The 21,991-nt window shown below is 41.7% G+C and overlaps 3 protein-coding genes across 3 annotated transcripts in view; 2 read left to right on the top strand and 1 right to left on the bottom strand.

Moving 5' to 3' along the window:
- Positions 1 to 21,991, top strand: part of LOC128309431 (uncharacterized) — a 114,783-nt gene that overhangs the window by 63,019 nt on the left and 29,773 nt on the right. Inside the window, exons 6-10 of the mRNA XM_053045816.1 lie at positions 12,755 to 12,961; positions 13,034 to 13,179; positions 13,468 to 13,618; positions 14,061 to 14,191; positions 18,875 to 19,034. Of these exons, the coding sequence (XP_052901776.1) occupies positions 12,755 to 12,961; positions 13,034 to 13,179; positions 13,468 to 13,618; positions 14,061 to 14,191; positions 18,875 to 19,034 (795 nt within the window). The remainder of the gene's footprint in view (positions 1 to 12,754; positions 12,962 to 13,033; positions 13,180 to 13,467; positions 13,619 to 14,060; positions 14,192 to 18,874; positions 19,035 to 21,991) is intronic.
- On the top strand, positions 536 to 1,143 carry LOC128309432 (general odorant-binding protein 83a-like). Its single transcript, XM_053045817.1, has 2 exons — positions 536 to 946; positions 1,037 to 1,143. Exons 1-2 carry the CDS (start codon positions 536 to 538, stop codon positions 1,052 to 1,054), a joined length of 429 nt encoding a protein of 142 aa, XP_052901777.1. The 3' UTR covers positions 1,055 to 1,143.
- On the bottom strand, positions 3,123 to 3,649 carry LOC128309433 (general odorant-binding protein 83a-like). The gene is made up of 2 exons (XM_053045818.1): positions 3,224 to 3,649; positions 3,123 to 3,140 (listed from the first exon to the last, which is right to left on the bottom strand). The coding sequence occupies exons 1-2, from the start codon at positions 3,647 to 3,649 to the stop codon at positions 3,123 to 3,125; spliced, it is 444 nt and encodes a 147-aa protein (XP_052901778.1).

The following is a 21,991-nucleotide window of genomic DNA, read 5'->3' as shown; positions in this document are numbered from 1 at the left end:
AAACTTGCGTAATGTCTACAGCTTTTGGGTAGGGAGTGTATGATCGGATAAAGTGCATCCCTTAGAAAGCGAACAGAAAATCAATATCTTACCTTAATAATGAGTGCAACTAAATTATAAAATATATGCAATTCATAATAGACAGTTACACTTCATTTAATTATATTCTCAATTATTTATTCTCGTTTACAGTTCCAAACGATTAATTTATTTGAACTCATTTCTTTCGTTTTATACAAAATGAACAGTTCATTAATTCCAAAATATTAGGTCATCTTCATTTTCTCAATGAATGTTGATCGGTTTTCCTGAAATGTCAATGGCGTTAATCATTCACACACTCATATTGCCGTTCGCTATGTAATTAAACCGTTTGCTTCATACCTACTATTTATTCAATTTAACGTTACCGCACACGAAATGATAGGTGGCAATTAAATGCTTGTCATCCGGCCAATAACGCACTCTGATCTATACGATCCACCACTTGTATCGTTTAGTTCTCGCGAGGTGCTGTTGTTGATAAGGCTAGTTAATGGTTGAGATGTTGTCCATTCTCCTGCTGGCAATATCAATAGCGACAGCTATTGAATTGCAACCAAACGATCTACCTTCAGCACTGCTAGAGCAAATGAGTTGGTTTCATTCCGCTTGTCTGCGCGAATCCGGCACCAGTGAAGATCAAGTTGCCCGGTTTAATCGACCAGAACCAGTGGAAGCATCACGCGAACTGCAATGCTACATGCACTGTATGTTCCGCATGCACAACGTCACTCGGCCCGATGGAGACATCGATGTGATAGACGTTTACCACGCCATACCAAAGCGGTTCAACTCGATCGCCCTTAAAGTGCTCGTAAAGTGTCACAAATTGGCCATATCCAGCGAAGATCCCTGCGAACGGGCCTATGCGCACCACAAATGCTGGAAAGAGACCGAACCGCAGGTAGGTGGTCGTGAAAGCATCCTAAAGGAACCGTATAAACGATACCGTTTCTAATGTTTTCGATCTATCTTCCCCCCCTTTTTGCGGCAGCACTACTACCTCTTTTGATGTCAATTTACCGAACAACTTTACGCTCTCGTTATCTTTCTGGAAGTTAAGGTACCCGGGAACTTTTCGGAAGCGCATAATTTGATGCTCTTACAGCAGCGAACTTTATCTCCAAATGTTGTGTGTCATGTGTAGAAGTTACTCGTTTGCATTTATCGTGCCCTATACCAACCGAAAGGTCAAAACCGGTTTAATGATCAATTTCCCATCTGCGAAAACTATTAATTGAGAAAGTATTACGGTAAAATGATGACACAATTTGTAGCGGCACCCGGGAATTAGTTTTGCCTGCGGGTTGTACATGTGGAGAACTGTTCAGAAAGCATTATAAAGTGTGCGCTTTTTACTGCCTAACTTCAAACAGAGTGCATGCAATTTATGCACATTTTACATTTTTCGATCATTACCTTTTTGTATCTAATTGTGCTTTACTCTTTGGAGAGCTGAAACTTAATTAATAATACACTTTTGTTTTCAAATATTTTAATTGCGTTGAATATTTTCCTAATCTAATTTTCGTATCAAAAGTAAATGTTGTGCACGCCAAAAATAATAACATTAAGATAGCCAATGAAATAAACTTCATTAAAGACCACTTGGTTGTTTTAATGTAGTGCCCAATACAACAGAATGATTTTACTATTCTTCAATAGATTGTATTATTTCTAGCATATTTCGGCGATTTCGATATGAGAGTAGTTTAAACATTCAAGTTTGCTTTCAAGCATTTATCGGTTATATTTACGAAAAATCAAACGATTTACAATATTTTTTAGCGTGTGAAAATTATTTCCTCGCGTATTTATGTACTAACCAAAGCGAGTATCGTTGAGTAAGGAACATATTAAATATATTCCTCTTTAGAATGCAAAAAAAAACGATTCCGTGTTGGTCCCCCAATCTTAAGTTCTATGTTCCTTCGAATCGATTGTTCCTTATAAACACGATTATATTTCACTGCTTGTCTCCCCTACATGCTGATGATGTGTGCTATGTTACCACCAAAATGCTTCAAAAACAAACACCAGCCATGGCGAGAAAATCCATTTTTGCAAAAACTCGGCGGCATGAAAAAATAATCATACACAGTGCAAAGCCTTACTTTTACACCCCCTGCGAGCTAACAATAAAAGAAATCTGCTCTCCAGCTGCAACTTTCCTCAAGTTTGAAGCAGCTTGTTTTCGCTGCTTTGTTTCAATTTATCATCCGCACCATCATCCGCCCTGAAGGCGAACGAACGATTAAAGCCTCAAGTGTCTTCAATTAAACAGACAGTTTGATTTTAGACGCTGCCTGGCAGCGAAACATCACTCCTCGTGACAAACGCTTGAAGGTTTTACTGTTCTGAAACTTCCTTATGCATGAAATGCATGCACCTCAATAAATTTCAAAATACGGAAAGATGAAGTTTACTGTACAAAATCGACTCACCACGCAAAGAAGCATTAGTTCCGACACGCGAACTGTAAACTGCATTAGTAGGTGCACACTCCCGCTGTTATTTGCCTTTTGCTTCCGCCCGTCCGCCATACGATCATAAAGACTCAGGGAGCAAAACCAGAAACATACTGTGGTAATGCTACACCGTACGCCAGGTACAACCCACGGTCGGATTGTGTTTTATGCTGACGTGTTTCTTTGTGTCTGAAGAAGCAAAGCGAGCGTATAGACGGATTGTAAAATCGATGCGGCAAACAAACAACCCGGGCAAGTTGGTCGATGCGAACCGCAACGTGTTCGGAATGAACGGCAAAAGTCTGTATCCCTGCTGCTGTAATTGAACCAACACCATCAAAGCTGCTCACTGAACAATGGGGCTAAACGATAGCGTTTACTATTTATTTTGAAATCAATCATACAACAGTCAGGTTGGGCTTCACGTCCGGCTTTTATTTTTGCATGGGTCGTCCCGCAAAAAAAAATATGATTGATTGATTGCTATACGATGGTATTTACTTCTTTTTTTTTTGGCAACCAGCAGACAGACAGCAACAGCAACAGCGTCCTAATTTAGCTCACGGCAGGCATTTACTTACATGCTAAATCTTTCCCTTCAGGATGGGTTTGTCACGCCAGATAGTAATACTAGAAAATCCAGAACAAGTTGAATGGAAAGACGAAGGAACTATAAAGCTGACCTTCGCCTTTTCAAGTTGAGTAACACTTACCACGGGCTCGGCTGTTTTCCAGCACTTGTGATACCAAAAGGCTCGCTCACACACGTCCTTTCCTTTCGGGCGTGTACACCTGACGCCCATCCGCAGCGCGATATCTTCATACTCCGGCGGTACATGTTCCAGCATCTTAAGCATGTGCAGTTCACCCCGATCGTCGGTCACGTTCGTTAACCGGAACATGCAATCCATGTAGCACTTGAGCGCACGATCATCCTCGAAGATGTCTTCATCGCTGAAGCGCTTAATCGCAGCAGTAGTAACGCCCGTTTCCTTCACGCACTGCTCACCGGGCGGTTTCAGGAAGGCAAGTGTCTCCGGTGGAGGATATTGAGCGTCACGTCGCGGTACTGGCCGCTGCGTCTCGCCGCTTCCCAGCGCAACAAAGCACAGCAACGTCAGTAGCAAACGTAGCAACATCGTGCAACAACGCACTTGCCAGTGACAATACGATCGAGCTGAATGCCATCAACCGGATGGTTTTATATCGCTACGTTTAATTGCAGCTTGCAAAGATAAATAGCGCACAGCCTCCAAACTTGCCCCCGAAGAACGATGACGGCGCTTTGGACTAGGGTTTTTTGGATGCGCCATCATTAACCTCGCGTACCAGGCACACATACTGCACGGTTCCTTTCACGCTGAAACGCATAATAAAGTTTGTTGGTAGGACTCACACAGAAAATAAGGAAAAAAAAACACCCAACCCAGAATACTGTCCCGCCCGGCAGTGAAGGCGGAACACAAATTCAACAAATCGGGAAATCTTTCCCAGGACCGAAGCTTCATTTCCGGTGCCTCTTCCGTAGGACTGCAGTAGGACGGGGAGGAGAGGAAGAACCATAAATCCAACCTCGCGAGATACCGGATGCGGGACCCAAATTCACCGAAGAGGCAACCGAAGTCACCAAGCGGCGTAGGTTGGATGATAAAGTAAACAGAGTGTGGGCTCGATTTTCATAACGAACTTTATGAAGTCAAGTTTCAAACCGGCAAACGACCTCTTTCATCTTCGTCATCATCGTGTGTCGTTATTTGCGGACCGGAGCGCCGGGCACGCGCACGAAAGGGGTTAGCTAACGAGGGGGGGATGATGGAGAATTGGTGAACGAAGAAGGCATGAGTGGTGGACGAGTGTGAACATCTTAGCGAGCAAGAGTTTAAAGACTTACAAAACGGTGCACGGTGCACGGAAGGTTTGAGACGTTAGGCGCACGGACCGTTTTGTCAAACCGAAATGTCAAAAAAGGCATGCTTTATCTTTATGACGATACCACCGGGCAACAAACGCCGCACAGCATTTAATGTTAATTTTTGCTTCCCAACGCTCGCGCTCGCGGATTGCCACGTTGCCATAGGGCACGATGGCGAGAAGTGAGGAAAATGAGCCAGAGGCAGCGGGTTCTATTTTCCGCTGGCGCACAAAACAATGACAGAGATTTTCCAACCGTCATCCACCGGTCTTTGTTCTGGCATTCGAGCATTTGCCAGCCGGGTTTTGGGGCGTATCGTTTGGTGCATAAACGTGATACGTTACCTTACGCTTGATGCGCCTTTTGCCGCTTGAAAATGTTATGTTTTGATTGTGGAAACATTAAAATTATCATTCTCTGTCGGTAATGATTCGTCGATGAGATTTTTTAGGGTTCCACACAGACACAATGTTTCTGTTGGCATCAAAAGGACACGTCGCGGGACATAATTTGAATCGTTTTTGCTTAAAACAATTCAACAAAAAGCTATGCCATCACATAAACTTACAATTCCAGACATCAACAAAAAGGCTGATATCGATTTTCCAGCAAACTCATGAAGATCAATACATATGATGTAATATGTTGAGCGTTTTCGACCGTTCCTTCGTGATTGTCTAGAAATATTGTGAGAAGATCCTGCCTTTGAGGTTATCTTAATAGAGAACTGAAGGTCTGCTTTAATGGTAAAATCTTTTACCAGAAAGTATTTAACCTACAAATCTCGGTGGGGTAAGGCTAGGTAGGTCTAAATGAACACCTGTCCCATCGCGTATCGGTAAATTCCGGAAGACAATTTGTGACCAGATACTAGATCACCGAAAGTGCCGCAGGAAAGTGCATATGCTTTATTATTGTAACTGTTACCTTCTTCCCAGAAATGTGGACGCTTAATATCTGAGTAAAGGCAGTAAAGGCAGAATGGCTATTGGTGCCTCTTATGCTTCGGTACTTCAGGCAATTGCGTCTTTCTGGGTTAAGCTTATTCAGATACCTCTTCACCATTTTGCCGATTGCACAGAAATGCCGAAGAATCCATCGGGGCGCTTTGCCCCAGATCTTTATCTATGCTTTACGTTTGCATTTGTACATTCGAAACTATTCTTCTGTTTAATTAGCTAATTATTCTACAAAAAGGAAGAAATGTTTACATGTCAGTTAGATTGAATTGTATTGTAAAAAAACTATCTCTGATAGCTACTAAAGATTTGAATCCGTCAATAGAAGACAGATAACTAAAAAAGAAAACAAAAATAAGAGAAAAATGAAAGTAAGAGTAAAACAAAGCAACAATTACTTCATATTTTTTAAAGTATTCGTTCTAAAATGGGTCTATAATTGGCTTAGGAAATGCTATCATGATGTAGAGCTTTGATACCATCTCCTTAATGCGACGCAGCACACCTTACTGCTTGCGACAATTTTAAATGAAATAATTTGCTTATAATTTTCAAACGTATCTGGCTTAATGTGGAACAGCTGGAAGTGGAACAAAGCTCGTAAAATGCGTTTGTCCGCATTATACACCACACCGAAGAGTTACCCTAACCTAAGAGGGAACTACATGCAGTGCCGTTGTATTCTGCCATTCAAGCCAATTTCACCTTCCGAAACCTCACGCAGCACGTATGACACATGACGGACCATATCGGACACATTCATTAGAGTGAAAATTTAATTATGTTGTCCTTTAATTGTATAATTTGTATTAATGTATGTAAATAGCGTTTTGCGTCTTTCACGACCAACCCGTCCCACCACTCAGCTTTGGTCACTAATTTTTCTTTCACTTTAAACTAACGAGCGGACCGTCACTTTCACCGTGCAAAAGTATCCACCCTAAGCGGTTGCCATTGTCGACCTTTTCGAGTGGACCGTTTGTATGTATGTGTATGTGTGCACTTTTTTCAGCCTTCTACACCGCTGTACAACGTGCGTCACACATTGCACACATGCTGCAGCCAACCAGCGTGGCCATTTTCCATAACGATACCACCTGACCGCCGACTACCGGCTGGTGTCCTTGCGTAAGGGCTTTTTTTAGCGAAACGCAAACCGTCGCGCACCGGTCCCAAAACCCCTTGGTGCAGCCGGGGTAGGGTTTTAATTGGCTGCCGCCATATTCGTGTTTCGTAATAAAATCTGATTTATTTTAGTTACCTTCGCCCGTTGGCCATTTCACCCACCGCGTGGTTGCTAGCTAAATCTGCTCACCACTCCCCGCATCTAATGCATTAAGCAGGAACTGGGGGGAGTGCAGCATAAAAATATCACCGAGTCGCTTCTGCTATACTTGCCCATTACTTTCTGCTGGAGGTAAAAGTAAATTTATAAAACGGACTGCAAAAAAAAGGGATTTCAAAGAGTTGAACGGGCACCATAACAGGAGAGAGATAGAAAAAGAGAGAGACTGAGAGAGAGAGAGAACGCGTGCGTCCTATAGGCAACAAAGCGTTACCTGAAGAGCAATTTTCCACCCATTCCCGGGAGTCCAAAGCGGACAATACACACTTCGAGCACGTGGACGAGTTTTTTTTTTATTCTACATCCAGCAACGCAAGACTGGTTGATTGCAGTGTAACGGCGATGTAAATTTAAAACACGTATCTGATTTTCGTCCTTCAACTATGAGCGTGGTGCGGCGAGCCGCGAACTGGGCCGTCGATGTTGTGTGGCTTGGTACCAAACTTACGTAATCCATACATGACCCACTCTCGCGTGACCCAACGATGCACAACGATGCAACGATGGGTTTCCATTGCCCATGCTGTTCGCTATCTTCACTTTACTTTCTCGCGCTAGCGTACATTCTCCTGCGGTCCTCAACACTCGTACCCCCCGGGAACGGGTTGATATTGCGTTCCTCTTAATGAAACTTTCCGTACGAAGCCATGTTTTTCATCATGGCACAACAGTCGGACCAGTCGGGCGGAAAATGCACCTGAATGTACCGACGCTCGCACAACAATTTACATTCGATAGTGTGCTCTTGACGTTGACGCATCAGTTAAGCTGAGTTGAAAAGGGCGGTGTTTCGTATTTGTTAACCTCTTTTCAAATGTTTAATGTTTTGCAGCGTAACAAATATGTATCGTATGACATACGAGAGGAACGAGAGAGAGATAGAGAGAGAGAGAGAGAGAAAGAGAGAGAGAGAGAGAGAGAGAGAGTTGTATTAGCATGTAGTATTTTTGTAATCATGCATACTCGAGTATTCTAAAATTACCTTACACGATGCTTCGATTTTTTCATCTATTTTAATTTGTTTCTTACGGTAATTTTAAGTTGTAATCACGTTATAAAAATATTTTTATATTATTTTATTAAATACCACGCAAATCGAAAAAAAAATATCTCATTAGAAATGGCTCTTTAGAATACTCTCATTAGATTTCTAGATCGTGTAGCTCGTACTTAAATATATAAGTATATATCTCTTATCTTCTAACAAAATTATAGACTTCTAACAAATCCATAGCCTTGATGACAGCCATTTAAGCTGCTAAGCTTTATTGGGTTCGATTAATTGGATCCTTAAATCGTCTTGAGATCTTTCGATCCACGACTTTCACGCACAATAGGGAGCTCATTCTAGTGAATGAGTGAGTGAGTAAAGGAGTTCAATAGATTATGTAATTGTAACGCTTCCTTAAGTATACTTCCCTCCCCTTATTAGGTGTCTACAAACTCTTAGTGAAGTTGGTCTGCTGCAAGAGTTGTACAAACCATCTACGGTCGATATCCGTCGTCTACCAATTCATTTACACAGACCTTTGTAGGTCGTTTATGCGATCACTCCTTCGCAATTTCGCTGTATAACTTCACTTCTGTCTACATAGATCGGCTAGATAAATTTAAAGGACTGGTTCGATACGACCAGTCCGACCAGACCAGATTGATTCACGTCCGATTGAATATGAGTTTTTCTGTACACAAAAAAATGTACATCTGAAATAGCAACACTGAGTTTGTAGTGCTATGTGCTGTAATTACGATGTCATCTAACACCATTACGATACTAGTGATGCTGTTAGGATAATATTTAATGTCACTGCGATTTAACAATTTTCCGCCAAATCCTTCCGGGGCGGACTCATCCATAAGCGGTCAATAAGCAATACGGGTTCATATAGTGTTAATGAGGTAGGTTCTACACAACATAAGCCACATTGACCTATGAGTGCATCAAGTTGGGGTCGAATTCGAGTTGCGAATATTCGATTGTCGAATGTGCGTTTAACTGTCGGAAACGTATCGATTCAATAGTAATAATTAAATGCATGCTTTTTCGGATCACGTTACAACATCCTACATCATTAAACCCCATTATTCGAACCTCTATCACAACAGATCCCTCGTTAGTTTATTTCGCTTGTAAACTAATCCCAACACTACATTATCGACCGACTTGGTTGAATCTACGTTTAAATTCTTGTAAATCATTTTAAAATAAAACTTTATATTGTGTATCTATAAGCTGTCACACAGTCACGCGAAATCTAAAGTGCTTTTACACCATAAACACGCTTTATATTAAGCTACTTCGTATCGTTTGATTCGTTCGTGAGGTTGCAAAAATATTCAAAAGTATTTATTAAATCCAATACAGCTCTTAATTCTATTAGCTTCCAAGAGGTACCACCACATTTGAAAATATTTTTTTTTTGTGATTTGTGAATTAAGAAATAATTTACTTGTTTAGCTTGAATACCTTTTCACTCTGCCTGTAATCGTTTATGCACATTTTGTTTCCATTTTCCTATACGCATACATATATCGGTAGCATAAGTTTGGTTTTATTAATTTTTTGTCATTTAATACAAAATAAAGGAAACCGTACTGCATGATGTTTAAAATTTGTTTATTCACGGATAATAACGTCAAGGCGAAACCATCACCAACGTCATAAAATTTTCACATTATTTTACGACGCATACACGCACATACACACAATGTACTCACGGGCAGATACCGCGGCCCGGTGTGTTGTAATAATTTTAATGAAATTTTATGACCTCTCCAATTACCCATCGTACGCGTACACTTACAACGTTCTTCACTCTTGTGCCGTGGATGCTCCGGTTTCACCATGATCGCATCCAGCGTGGTAGAACCGCCTGTGTACTTCCCAAAAAAAAACCCCATAGCAAACGTTGCATAAGGTCGTGCTGGCCATAGGATGGTAGCAAATTCGATGCGATATGAAAGATTTCGTGGGGGAGCGATGGGTTTGGTGGGTAGGATAAGCGAGTAGCGCAAAAAACCCCGAAATAAATTATCGTAATTACCGGTGCTAATACGTCGTAATGCTTTGATACACTTCTTTATATATGTGTGTGTATGCTGGTAGGCTTTTTACGAACGTCCACCACGGCACGGTTCGCGCTCGGACCGTTCGTATGGCATTCTTTTCTTGTGTCGCGCTCCACATCGGCAGCGCATAATCTCGTCCGGTGGAAAAACCCGCCATAGATCATCAGGAAGCCTCAGGTCTATGTAAATTTGCCCAGCTGCTCCGAGCTGAGCTCCGAGGGCAGTGCGGTTCCATGCACCAGCAGTAGCAGCGGTCCGGCAAATTAATTCTAACGATCGGGCATTATGTGTCCGGTAGAAGTTTCACAACAGTTTTTAGCAAAGCAACTGTTCGCTGCCGTTAGTAACAAATTTTTATTGCCCCCTTTTACCATTTTTTGCCATTGTTTGTTTTGTTCCGAGAGGCCCAAATGACACCGATTCGCTTGATACGGATGGGTAAAGTTTTCCCATTTTTGCTGTCATTTTCCCAAAGACATCGTATGGTGTACAGCGGAAGGGGGAGCGGTGGTGAGACGACGCAGGGACAGACGGAACCGGTGAAGTGACACTCGGGATGTAATTTATAGTACTACGCTCGTTATGAAATTATCGTCTTAAAAGCATTGTTTGAGCGCTTCATTGCTTAACCAGGATTGATGAGCTCTTTCGTGCAACATTGTTTGAAGCTCCAAATTGTTATTTTGGGCTATTTAAAGTATACACAGCACAAAGCATTTGTGTTCTAAGTCATTGTTTCAAATTTATAATCGATTTTATATGCCCAAATCTAGCAATCTGACCAAAAATTTCTTCATTGCTTTAAAAATAAATATAATGATGCTTTATTGATACTTAACCAACTTTTAGCAATGGACCAAGATTGCCAATCGACAAACCCATCATAACCAAAGAATTTTCTTTGTGTGGTCTTGAATTATTTTTCTGAAATTAATAATTGTTATTGAGAGTTGAAGCACTTTATATTGAGACATTTTGGATGGAATTGGATGAAATTTATTTTAAGGTCCAATGGTCTGTATTGCAGTCCGTCTAAAGGTTTTTTTTTCTCTTCCTTCGTCCATTTTTACACATAAAGATATGTAAGGATAGTTCGTCATACCTTAGAAGGTGGTCCAAATCATTGATTCCCACGACATATACCTTGCTGTCGATGTATACTGTACTTTGGAGATGTTAGCCCAATGTGAATCAACTAAACAGACAATTTCCATAAATACCTTCTCTACTCCATAGACCGAACCATCAGATTAAACATTCATCCAACCGACAAGCCAGTAAGGTATAAATAAAAACCTTGGGGCTCTATGTACTTTCGAAAATGCATCGGACGTCATATACTCCATACTCTCATACTCCAAAAATAATAACAGGCTCTGTTTAAAATCATTCCTGGTTTTGATTTCATAATTACACGAAATTAAAACTATCCCTCGTGATCTCAACACTGTTTGATTGCATTTTTTCCAATTTCACCAAATTGTCTGCATCCAGAATGCAGCTATCCTGGAACATACGAAGCATTATTGAGTTTGATTGAAACTAACAGGAAATTTTCCATTTCTCAACTTGAGTTCCTTTTGTCATGTGTTACTCTACGATGTATACCGTCCTACGATTCTGCTCTTTCGACAAACAACATACCTGGTTTAGTGCACTAATAACGCTGCACTCATTTGCACATTCCAAACAAATGAAATTGAAACTACTTTCCAGCAAACGTAAGCCTTCAACTATCCTGCAAATAGGGAAACAGTTCAACAGAAACCTTCATTACGGAAAGGCACCCAAAAAGGACCACCCTTCGGCTTGCCCGTCCACCCCTAGTAACGCCACAATTTTACGAGGATGCACTTTTATTGGCAACAAATTGCCGAGTGATGTGCGTTCAGTTCACAGACGGGTACATGCCATTCACCCAAAACTTACCCACGCTAACATCGCGTGCTAAAATGTACAATAAATTATATTTCCCGTGGTTAATAAATTATGCACTCTCCGGTGCAGTGCCAATCGTACTAAGTGCATACGCAAAGCTGTACAGTGTGTTCAACCTGTAAATATAGGTGCATAAGTAAATGTGTGTTATGTCTCGGCCCACAGGGACAAAGGGAACTGGTGATAAATAAATGTTTCTAGCGAATGCGATTCACCGTGCGCACGTTCAATTTACCTCATTTGATGTATGTTTCACGACCAGGTAACGCATGGGCAATTTTCCCCTACGGCCTGCTCATGCGATGGGAACCGTCAGCTGGCGGTCAGGGTAAACATTTTTCGTTGGTTTTGCGTGACACGGAGGGACAACGAGTTGGTTGGAATATTAATACTTGGTTTCAAATTTTTGGTAGTTGAATCGGCAAGGCATGGCCGAGCTAGAAAAGCTGTAATGCAAAATATGCAACTTTTGCTAATGAATTAGAGAGTACTCAGAAATAATACTAATGTTGGGAACAAACTTTTGCAGAAGTTGATAGATGGTGAACTTATACTTAGCAGTAAAATACATTTGCTATCAATGACAGTTTTTTTATTTTTTTTTTTTTTTGAAATACTTAAAAAACGTCAAAGAGTTTGGCCACATGTCAAATAAAGTCACGCAATAACCGTTCGCAGAGCTAATTATTTATTGAAAGGTAGAAAACTGTTACAAAATTACGTTTTGTACCATGACCAGACGGTTGAAAAATTGTACGACAATATTTTCACCAATAATCGTCGTGATGCCTGAAACCATTTCTGACTGAAATTAACATTCGACAATATTAATTAAATTCACATGAATACTTCTGTGACGCGCTTCACTCCTATCCGATAAAGATTAAAGTTGAAGAAAATTAATACAACAAAAAAAATATAAACAGTTACAATCACTGCATTCAACGATTAAAAAAAATAATATACAGCTTCAGATATCATTAAATCACGTGCTTTTTTTTCCTCCACCGTTTGTTCGCAGGACGTCCGGAACCAACCGTCACCTGGCTGAACGGGGATGAAATCATGCAAACTGGCGGCGGAATCTCGATGGGCCGGCACGTTACCGTCAATCGGCTGGAAATACCGAAAATGACACGATCAGCACTGAACAATACGTACAAGTGTCAGGCATCGAACACCAAGCTCGTGCCACCGGCCGAGCGTAGCATACGGGTGGATATGTTGCGTAAGTGTGAAACCGATCGTGGCAGTGCAATACACACCCTGCTAATGGTCCGTCCCTCTGTTTCCTTTGCAGTAAAACCTCTATGGACAGCACTATTCTCGAAACCGAAACAATTTATATCGAACCAGGAGTACGTGCTGGCGTGCAATGTGGATGGTTCCGTACCGGAGACGGATATCAAATGGATGCAAAACAATCGACCCTTCACGAAGGGAAAGGTGGGTTTTATTCTGTGCAATCATTTTACATTCCACTCGGTTGCGTTACATTGATATGTGCTGATATGCTGTGCACAATACGTTATTCGCATCGCAAAATCTTGGGTGCAATTAAACGAATACACTGAATAAATTTATGTTTCAAAGGAATTTTTTATTACAGCTATGAGGAGGTTATCATCAAAATGCAATAATAACATATGAATTTTATAGAAAAATAATTTTAAAATTACTGGAATACTTATGCGCAAAACACAAATTTCATATCCCCCATTGTTTCACACACAGATAAAAATCATCAATAACAGCTCGATGGTGTCGTCTGTGCTGAGCTTTCGACCCCATCCCGATGACGATGGTACAATACTCAAGTGTGAAGGTTCTAACCCACGCCTCCAAAACTCCGTCCTCGAAGATTCGGTCATCATGAACGTTCTTTGTAAGTGGCATTTTCAGCATCCCCGTTTTACTACCCACAGTTAGTTCCACAGGCAGACCGGTACTGTACGAGCCTACCCAACGAAAGATGATTTGTAGCGCCAAGGTCGCTCCGAGGTCTGCGTGTGTGTAATTTATAGGAAATGAATCAACTTACATGTCAGCATCGACCGATGGGCACATGACTTTCTCAACCTATGAAACAAGAGTTTAGCAACAAGGGGTCCGCAGGATATTGAGGGGAAGCCCATCTTCGAATAACTCCACCAGTTACTGGCACCAAACACACAGACCAAACTTCGAACGTTGCTCGTCCGGTACCGTGCAAGGAGACATTAAAACTAAACCTCTTTTTTTGCTTTCCCATTTTTTGTCTCTCCTTTTTCGCTCTCGCACGCTCCTTTAACCGGTTCCGATGGATTCACGACCAAATCCCCAACCAGATCCACCGCAAGTGACACTGTCGCTGGGATCAACGCTTAATCCCGACGACATCAAGGAAGGCGACGACGTCTACTTCGAGTGTCACATTAAGGCAAATCCGAGGGAGCATCGCATTACATGGTCACACGATGTAAGTATCGGACGGGGTTCGCGTTGACACACAGATTAACTGCCACTGCTACCAGCAATCCCGCTAAAACCGTGCGGCTCCAACGGTTAGAACGGTTCGACGCCGTCTACGGGATGAGGCTCGGGGATAGATAATTCATTTAATTTTCCTCCCGCCGTGCCTTATCTGAACGTGGCGCTGCCGTGTAGCCGGAAAAATGTTTAACAATTTCCATTTTATATAACTCAGTTAAGATTAGAAAGAATGGGCAAACATTCGTTCGGTTGGAGTGCGTCGAAGTAAAAGAGAGGAAAAAAACAGCTTTATAAAGCGAATGGGGAAAGAACATGAAATGTCGTCATTTTAAGGGTTCCGCACTCCGTTTTTGTTCATTTTCCTGATTTCTTTTTTTTTGCGACTGGCGGGTTGCTCTTTCCGCGTTAGGCTGCCGACCATCCTTGCTAGCGGCAGATGATGTTGGATGTCGCGGCCGGGGCCGTTGATCGTTCTCGCGCAACCGAAACTGTCAAAGTCACAAACCGTTGCCGACCGGTCTGCCTGTTCCAGACGGTGGCACCGGCCCGCTGCCACCGTCATCTTGAAGGATCAAATTGAAATTGAATGAAATCAGCTTAAGAGAGATAAATTGCTCCGCGAAACATAATGGCATCATATTTTCTCGATGTGAATTTAATGGGATTTTAATATGTTTCCTCTTTTCGCGAGCCCGGCGGTACGAGCCGGAAGTGCGAGCTCCGAAAGGTACACCACCACGCCCGGGTTCCCGGGCTTCCGAAAACCTAACATCCTTTGCGATTTGGGTGGAAAGAGTGAGAAATGGAGTCACGCGCTAAGTTGAAGGGAGCGAGAAGAGTTTCTTGCCACGGTGGTTTACGCTGCCAACGTGATCCACGGTGTCGAACGTTCTAAACGGCTACACCGTGGTAGACTGTTTCAAGTCCGACCGACACCGGAAGGAAGTTCTTGACGGGGGACGATGAAAATCTCCTTAAGATTTATATCGCTGATGGAGATTGCTTTGTTTGGCAACTAAGATTGCAAATGACCGAACAGGTGCATGAACCGCTAACCGGGACACGGATAATCGGGACGCTCCGAATAATACGGAAGCGTGCATATTAGGCAGTCGCTGTTCTAGTATCTTTGTAAAATCGCGCAGGAGTATCTTTGTAAAACTTCCTATCTATATGCTCGCAAATGCGTTTTATAAAGCGTATATTAAATATTCGAAAGGTTTGTTCGTAAAGCATTGTTTTTCAAAACGGTTTCCAATGGTTTTCGAACTCTTGTGGACCAACACCAATTCAAGTGCAACACTTAAGGAACATGAAAAAGTCGCTGAAACAAATCCGGTGTTAAATAACTTCTGAGTTGCTTAATAAATCCTATTTGCAGCTTGCCCTTTTTAATTAAATCTTAGCGTGTTTTGTTTGAAAACCAGCATTTAGTAAAGTTTTTAATCTTCTTTTGCTTGCTTAACTTAAAACTATCCGTCATATACTGAATATTATTACCTTATGGAAATTATTTGCTAAAATTTCAGTTTTGCTAAAATTTTACTAAAACCAGCCCAAAAAATGGAAAAACTGTAAAGTAAACAGTTTAGCGACAAAAAATTCCTTAGCAATTCGCAAAGCGCTCCACCAAGTACATCAATTCCAGTATCCTTCCTACCTTGGAACAACACACTAAACAGCAAGAGGTTTTCTAATTAAAAAACCAATAAAACCAGCTTCATTTGCTCCACAAATACACAGCTTTGCCTTCCAGCACAACAAATCTGATCCTCTGATGCTCGTTTCTCCGCGTAAAGTTGGAGCGCTTCGATTGCTGCGCGCATATCCTTTTGTAACCAAAACCTGGTGCCCGTATTTTGTAGAAATTACCCACGGAACAAACAGCCAGAGAGAAAGTGAGAGAAAGTAGGAAACTGTGGAAAAAAGCGTAGGAAAAGGAGCCTCACAAAGCTGGATAATTATATTGAAAATCTAATTAAAGTTATTTCTTAACCGGGCGGTACTTTCATCCCTACCCGTTGGCCACCATGGGTTACCACCCAGCTATCCGATGTCCTGTGCGCGTGTTCGGCACTTGAAGCAGCATTTGGTATTAATTTGCATCCTAAACACACGGATAAAACCACCGCCCGGTTTACGGGTCGGAAACGAGGGACGAAAAGCAATTTTATTAAGCAGATTCCGTTCGCCATTAAGAACCAATATCGACAACGGTTTTATCGCTTGAAACCGTCTCGGCGACTGCTGCTGCATCGGTTGCCACTCAGGCGAAAGGGTGCGAAAATCGCGCCCAATCACCAGCCGTAGCACAATGGCGTAGGTGGTGCGCAGGCAGAACAATGGTGCGTAGTTCGTAAATAAAATATCTCAAACAATTGCCGTAATCTGGTCGCTCGGACGGTTCGGACGGTCGGAAGCTGAGAAGCCAGCCAGCCGGCCTGACACTATACACTGGCACCCACAAATGGGTTTCCTACCGTACGGTCGCATCGGTGTTGCCTTCTTTAATGCCTTTTGTACCACGTCTGGGCAAGTTTTGAGGAAGGTTGGCCAACCAACCTTAGACAAGCAGCTAGCTTGATCAAATCTGAAACCACAAATCCCATTGCCACACTCCCGGCACCGGTTTTCCCGAACCAGTAGGATGATGGCCCTTCGACCACCGTCGCCTGGAAGCCGGGCGCCGAAGCATCGTTCCCATGCTGACACTAACATTCTTCCTAATCCTTCGTACACTTTCGTTTGATGTTGAAGCCGGTCCGTGTAAAGCCGACCAAAAGCACAATTTCACAAATTAAAATCATCATTCATTCATTAAAATATGCAAATAAATGTTCGCTGTTCGCCTGCCCGGCTAATGGAAACCGTCCCTGCTAGGAATGGGGGGGAAGCATGCAAATGGGTGACCGAAGAAGTGCTGAAGAAGCCGGTGGTGCTCTACTTCCCGCACCCTTTCTCGATCATCCCTTCAATCATGGAAACCCGGAAGCACGTGATTATACCAGTGCCGTGATTATCATTATTGCTGCTACTCGTACTCATTGCTAGACGAACTTCCGGATCCGGTTTTGGTCGGTCAGTTTTCCCGGATGGAATTGTTTGCACAGCCACGTGGCAATGCTGATGGGAGCGGGAAGGAAAAATCGGGTTCGGGCGGGGTTGGTGGAGCGATGATTAGGATGATCAAAACGTTTATCGGCCAAGGGTAGGAAACCATTTTGCCTTCAATTCGCTTCAATTATGAACGTTCAGAGGGAAAAGGCGCATAGAGATAGAGCAGACCAACAACAACGGAAAAACCCCAACACAGCTGTACTTGCACAATACACAAAGATCCTTTTCATGCCAAAGCGCACCGGGAGCTTAAACGAAACGTGATGTCGAGAGCGTCGGGTTTTGCGTTCTAAAGCTGTGCCAGATTAACGTCCAGGACGAGCGAATTCAATCAACAAAACTCGTTCACAGCGATCCGTATTCATCATACCCGGTCGAATACCGAATTTTAGATCCGTACAGTTTCTCTTCACCGAAAGGATAAAAGAGTGATGGAATGTTTTTTTTTTTTTGCTTAATCCAAAAACAGAGAAAGAAGCGCAATTGCTAGTTCAGTGTTCAATAGATCGTAACTAGCTCATCCTCCATAACGAGCTTGTTTATTTGTTTTGTTTCTGTGAGCAACTAAAATACCAACTGTTTTATCATCAATTGTATTTCTGCAGAAAGTTTTCGCTATTATAAAATAAGGACAAAAACTACCGATGTACGATGTGCTCGGCATGATTAGCTTAAGACTATTTACACTTATTAAGATCGACGGAATAGTGTAGAGAGCAATAAGTCTTCTGCTATCGTTAAAAGCGGATAATCAGAAATAAATTCCATTCATCGGAATTCTATGGGAATTAGTGGAAGTGTTCTTAAGTTCCTGTTAGGAACTATGTTGAAAAGATTCAAGTCTAAAAAAAGACACCTTGCCCTGTAAAAATGATATTTTTCATCACGAGACCAAGTCAAAGGATAAAAAAGCACGCGTTTAATATCTTTTTGGATTGATTCTAGCCCGACTTTCCTGCATTATTGCATTCGTGCCCAAACAATGCTGCCGCATTGGGCAACTTGCTAAACAATACAGCAAAATGTAGATTTAAAACTTTGAGGGTCTTTGAAACGACGGATATATCCTTCAAATCCAAATATTTCTGAATAAAATTTAAAAAAATATTTCACATATAAGACACACATATAAGAATATATAAGAATATTTCTTTAGATATCAGGATTCTATTTTCATCCCTAAAATACTTTATGAGCAATGTTTTGAATTTTAACTCTCCATTGGCCTTCAGATGCCAAGATCTTTTGTTTATAAAACGAGGGCTTGTTCAGGTTCTTACAGGTTTTCTGTATCCTCAATATATCTTCTTATTACCCCTATAACTTTCCATATATGTCCAGAATGCGAAGTTTAAATAATGTCGCTTTGTACTAAAGTTATGATAGGATGATAGAATTAATCCTTATACCGTTACAAAACCGACGCAACCGTTTTTGGGGAGCGCGGCAAACTGTTACCACCTAACGCGGATACAATTTGCGCAAAACAGAACCGTTCTAACTTTTGCAATCCTATTCTTGTTTCTTTTATGGTTTCGCTTTACGACCCAAGGGCCTGCCTGTCACACAGAACGTAACCTCCGGCGTCATCATCTCAACGCGGTCACTAGTGCTGCAGCGCGTCGGAAGATTTCATTCGGGCAGCTACGCCTGTGCGGCGGCGAACGATCGTGGTGAAACGCAGAGCGATCCGGTTGCCCTCAAGATACATTGTAAGTATTGCTCACAAACCGGCACTGCAACGACGACACCGAAACTGCATACTATCAACGTAACACACCACACTTTGAAGATTGGCCAACGGCGGTTCCAACGTTCGTCAATTGTTCGCCGTAATGAGCCTCCGGCACGATAGATGCTATAATGCGATATTGCCAAACGACATCCTGCAACGTTCGAGCATTCGGTTAGACAATGGTGCCTCGCGCAAAGTAACATTAAAACACGATATCTCGTTCTATTAAAACGTGAACATTGTTATCTGTACGCCGGATGGTGTTTGATCGCTTTCCTCCCAAGAACGGGGATACTCTTGAATGGGGAATTTTCTTCAAAACCATGCCCCAACATCGTCATCATCATCATCATCATCATCGTCATGCTCATACACTCTTGACTAATGAAAGACGTCATTACACTGAAAGGATTTCCCTCCAATCACCGATTCTATCGCCATCCTGCTACGGCCCGAGCCGAAACCGAAACGCAAATGGGGCCGAACGATCCTTGGGCTACCGGAGGAGACTTAGCTTTTTGATCCCGGTTCCGGATCCGCTTTGCAAAACTTTGCTACAAATTTTCACAAAAGCAGAAAGTTGCCTACCGAGATGAACGGTTCGGAAGGGGCCGACAACCAGTTCGGCAGTGCGCAGGCACACTGGCAACAAAGTTTCCTCTCGATGTGCCATTGATTGCCGGTTCGGTTCGGTCTGGTTTAATATACTAATTAAAAGACCACTCCATTGCTGCATTGACACATCAAAAGGCCGATCAAAAGCGTTTTCCGGGCCCGAGTTCGTCTTTCGGAAGGGCAGCCCTCAGTGGGGCTGTGTGTATTAACTCTTTAAAACTTTGCCTCGTATTCATAAATTGATGTGAAATATTGTCACAATACAGTGAAAATGGAAGATGGCGAAACCGTTCACCATGCCAACGAACGTACAGCAGACAGATAACATCAAAGTCAAGCAAGCAAAAATGGATGGCTACGCCACGGTCGGTTCGGTATGATTTCCATCTTCGAGTGGTAAAAGATTGTATCACTAGCACTAGCGGGCAAGGGTTCCGTCAACAGTGCCCCATGAAAACTGGAGCCTAGGTTATAATGACTGAAAAGCGATAGTAACATCCTTTTTGCCGAGTGTGCCAGCCACAAACGTCCCACACATACATCGACGCACACGTTTTGCTTTGATTTTTCCACCAAGGCAACTTGCGATAAAGCCAAACACTCCTCGATGCTTCATAAAAATTAAACTTCATCGTAGTGTTTTGCAGCATGAAGTCAGGCGAATGCGAATGCTACGATCGTTGCTGTAACTGCGTGAAAACATTCCTTTTAATGAGCTGACAATACTCAGGTTCCCCTTGTCAGCACCGCACCAAAACGCTCCGTGTCTCGTTGAACGCCGTCGTTCGGTAGCGACTTGTGCAATAAAACTTAATAATGAAATAGTAATTATTGCTGCCATGTCGTGCCGTACCTTCAGACTTCTGCACACCCTACAAAACCTTTCCGTCTGCGTAAGCACACAGCACATAAAATTAACTATTTTAAGTGTCTCAAACTCGAACACTCTGCTGAACTTCAACGTGCCGGTATGCTTTGGCTGTGTAGGGGTTTTCCCACTATTTGTGGTTCCTTTTAGGGGGGTGCATAGAGTGTGGTGTACAGCATGATACAGAGCACACAATCTCTCAGGCAATCGCAAAATTTTTCTCCTACTTGAGTCAAGAAAGTAATTTGATTAATTATTAACTAAAAATTTATATGCTTATCCTAGAGCGCGAAATAAAAAACTCATAATTCAAAATTGTATAATAGAAATATTTCCAAAGGGAATCAACACTATACACCTGTGGTAATATTAAAAAAGAATCAATTTTCCTGAAAATACTACAGGAAAGTGATACTCAATAATAATACATTTTTCTATTAGTTTTACAACTTGGTTTTAGATTTTATTTTCAATTAAATGTGAATTTGATTTAGTTTTCATTAGAACGGCCTGGCCGTATCGACTTAATTTACCACGTAGCCGGATAGTCAGTCCTTGTTGCGAGGGTTTGGTCCGGATGGGAAAATATGTACCTAACAACTTTCAATTAGAACATTGAAAATCTCAAACGTAACCAGTTTTCTTAAAACTAATAAAATAAATTATTGAAGTGTTAGGATAAAGCTTTTCCTCAGCTTCGTTCAGAGTACAGAAGCAATAAGTTGTTTATTGGTTTTATTTTTACATGTAACATTTTACAAGTAATTAACGTTAATTCATTGATAAGGTAATCAAAACTAATTGCTTATATGGAATGCTTTGTGACGTATGAAACGTATGGTTTATTACTAATAATGAAGCATTTAAGGTACAATTCCATAAAACTTAATAATTTTAAAGCAACATACCAGTTACTCGCAACTTATTCACAAATTGCTTGTTAAATTAAGTTATCGCAATTCATACGTTTCATGCATTAAACTCCAATTTATATCCAATAATCATGAAACGGTGATATGATTGAAGCACAAGGATCAATTAAATTTGATAACCCGTGCATTGAAACCATAAAAATGGTTACGTTCCATACGTTATGCTGATTTATTAAATTACTCTAAAACCATACAGAAACCAACGACCAAAACATTTTCCAGCGAGTAAATGCATAAAATGCACCGAAGCTTAACAAAAATTTTCTGAAAACTGATGCTGGTTTGATCGGCATAGTGAAATAAACAAATAAGTTTCAAAAATGTTCTGTTCATATCACGGATAATTTTTAGTAATTCATGTCAGTTTGCGCTCTTGGTTACTATTCACTTCGTCACACCGCATCTCGCTCATCTCTTCATTTTGTAACGTTAATAAACATTTTGCGAAATGCTTCATACAGTTTTTTTAAACTCCATAAGCACAATTAAAGCATATTGAATCAGCTGTGTTCGTATATT

This window comes from Anopheles moucheti, chromosome 2 (assembly GCF_943734755.1).
Source record: "Anopheles moucheti chromosome 2, idAnoMoucSN_F20_07, whole genome shotgun sequence".
Classification (NCBI taxonomy): domain Eukaryota; kingdom Metazoa; phylum Arthropoda; class Insecta; order Diptera; family Culicidae; genus Anopheles; species Anopheles moucheti.
The sequence above is the reverse complement of the archived record's forward strand: the minus strand, read 5'-3'. Positions and strand labels throughout refer to the sequence as shown.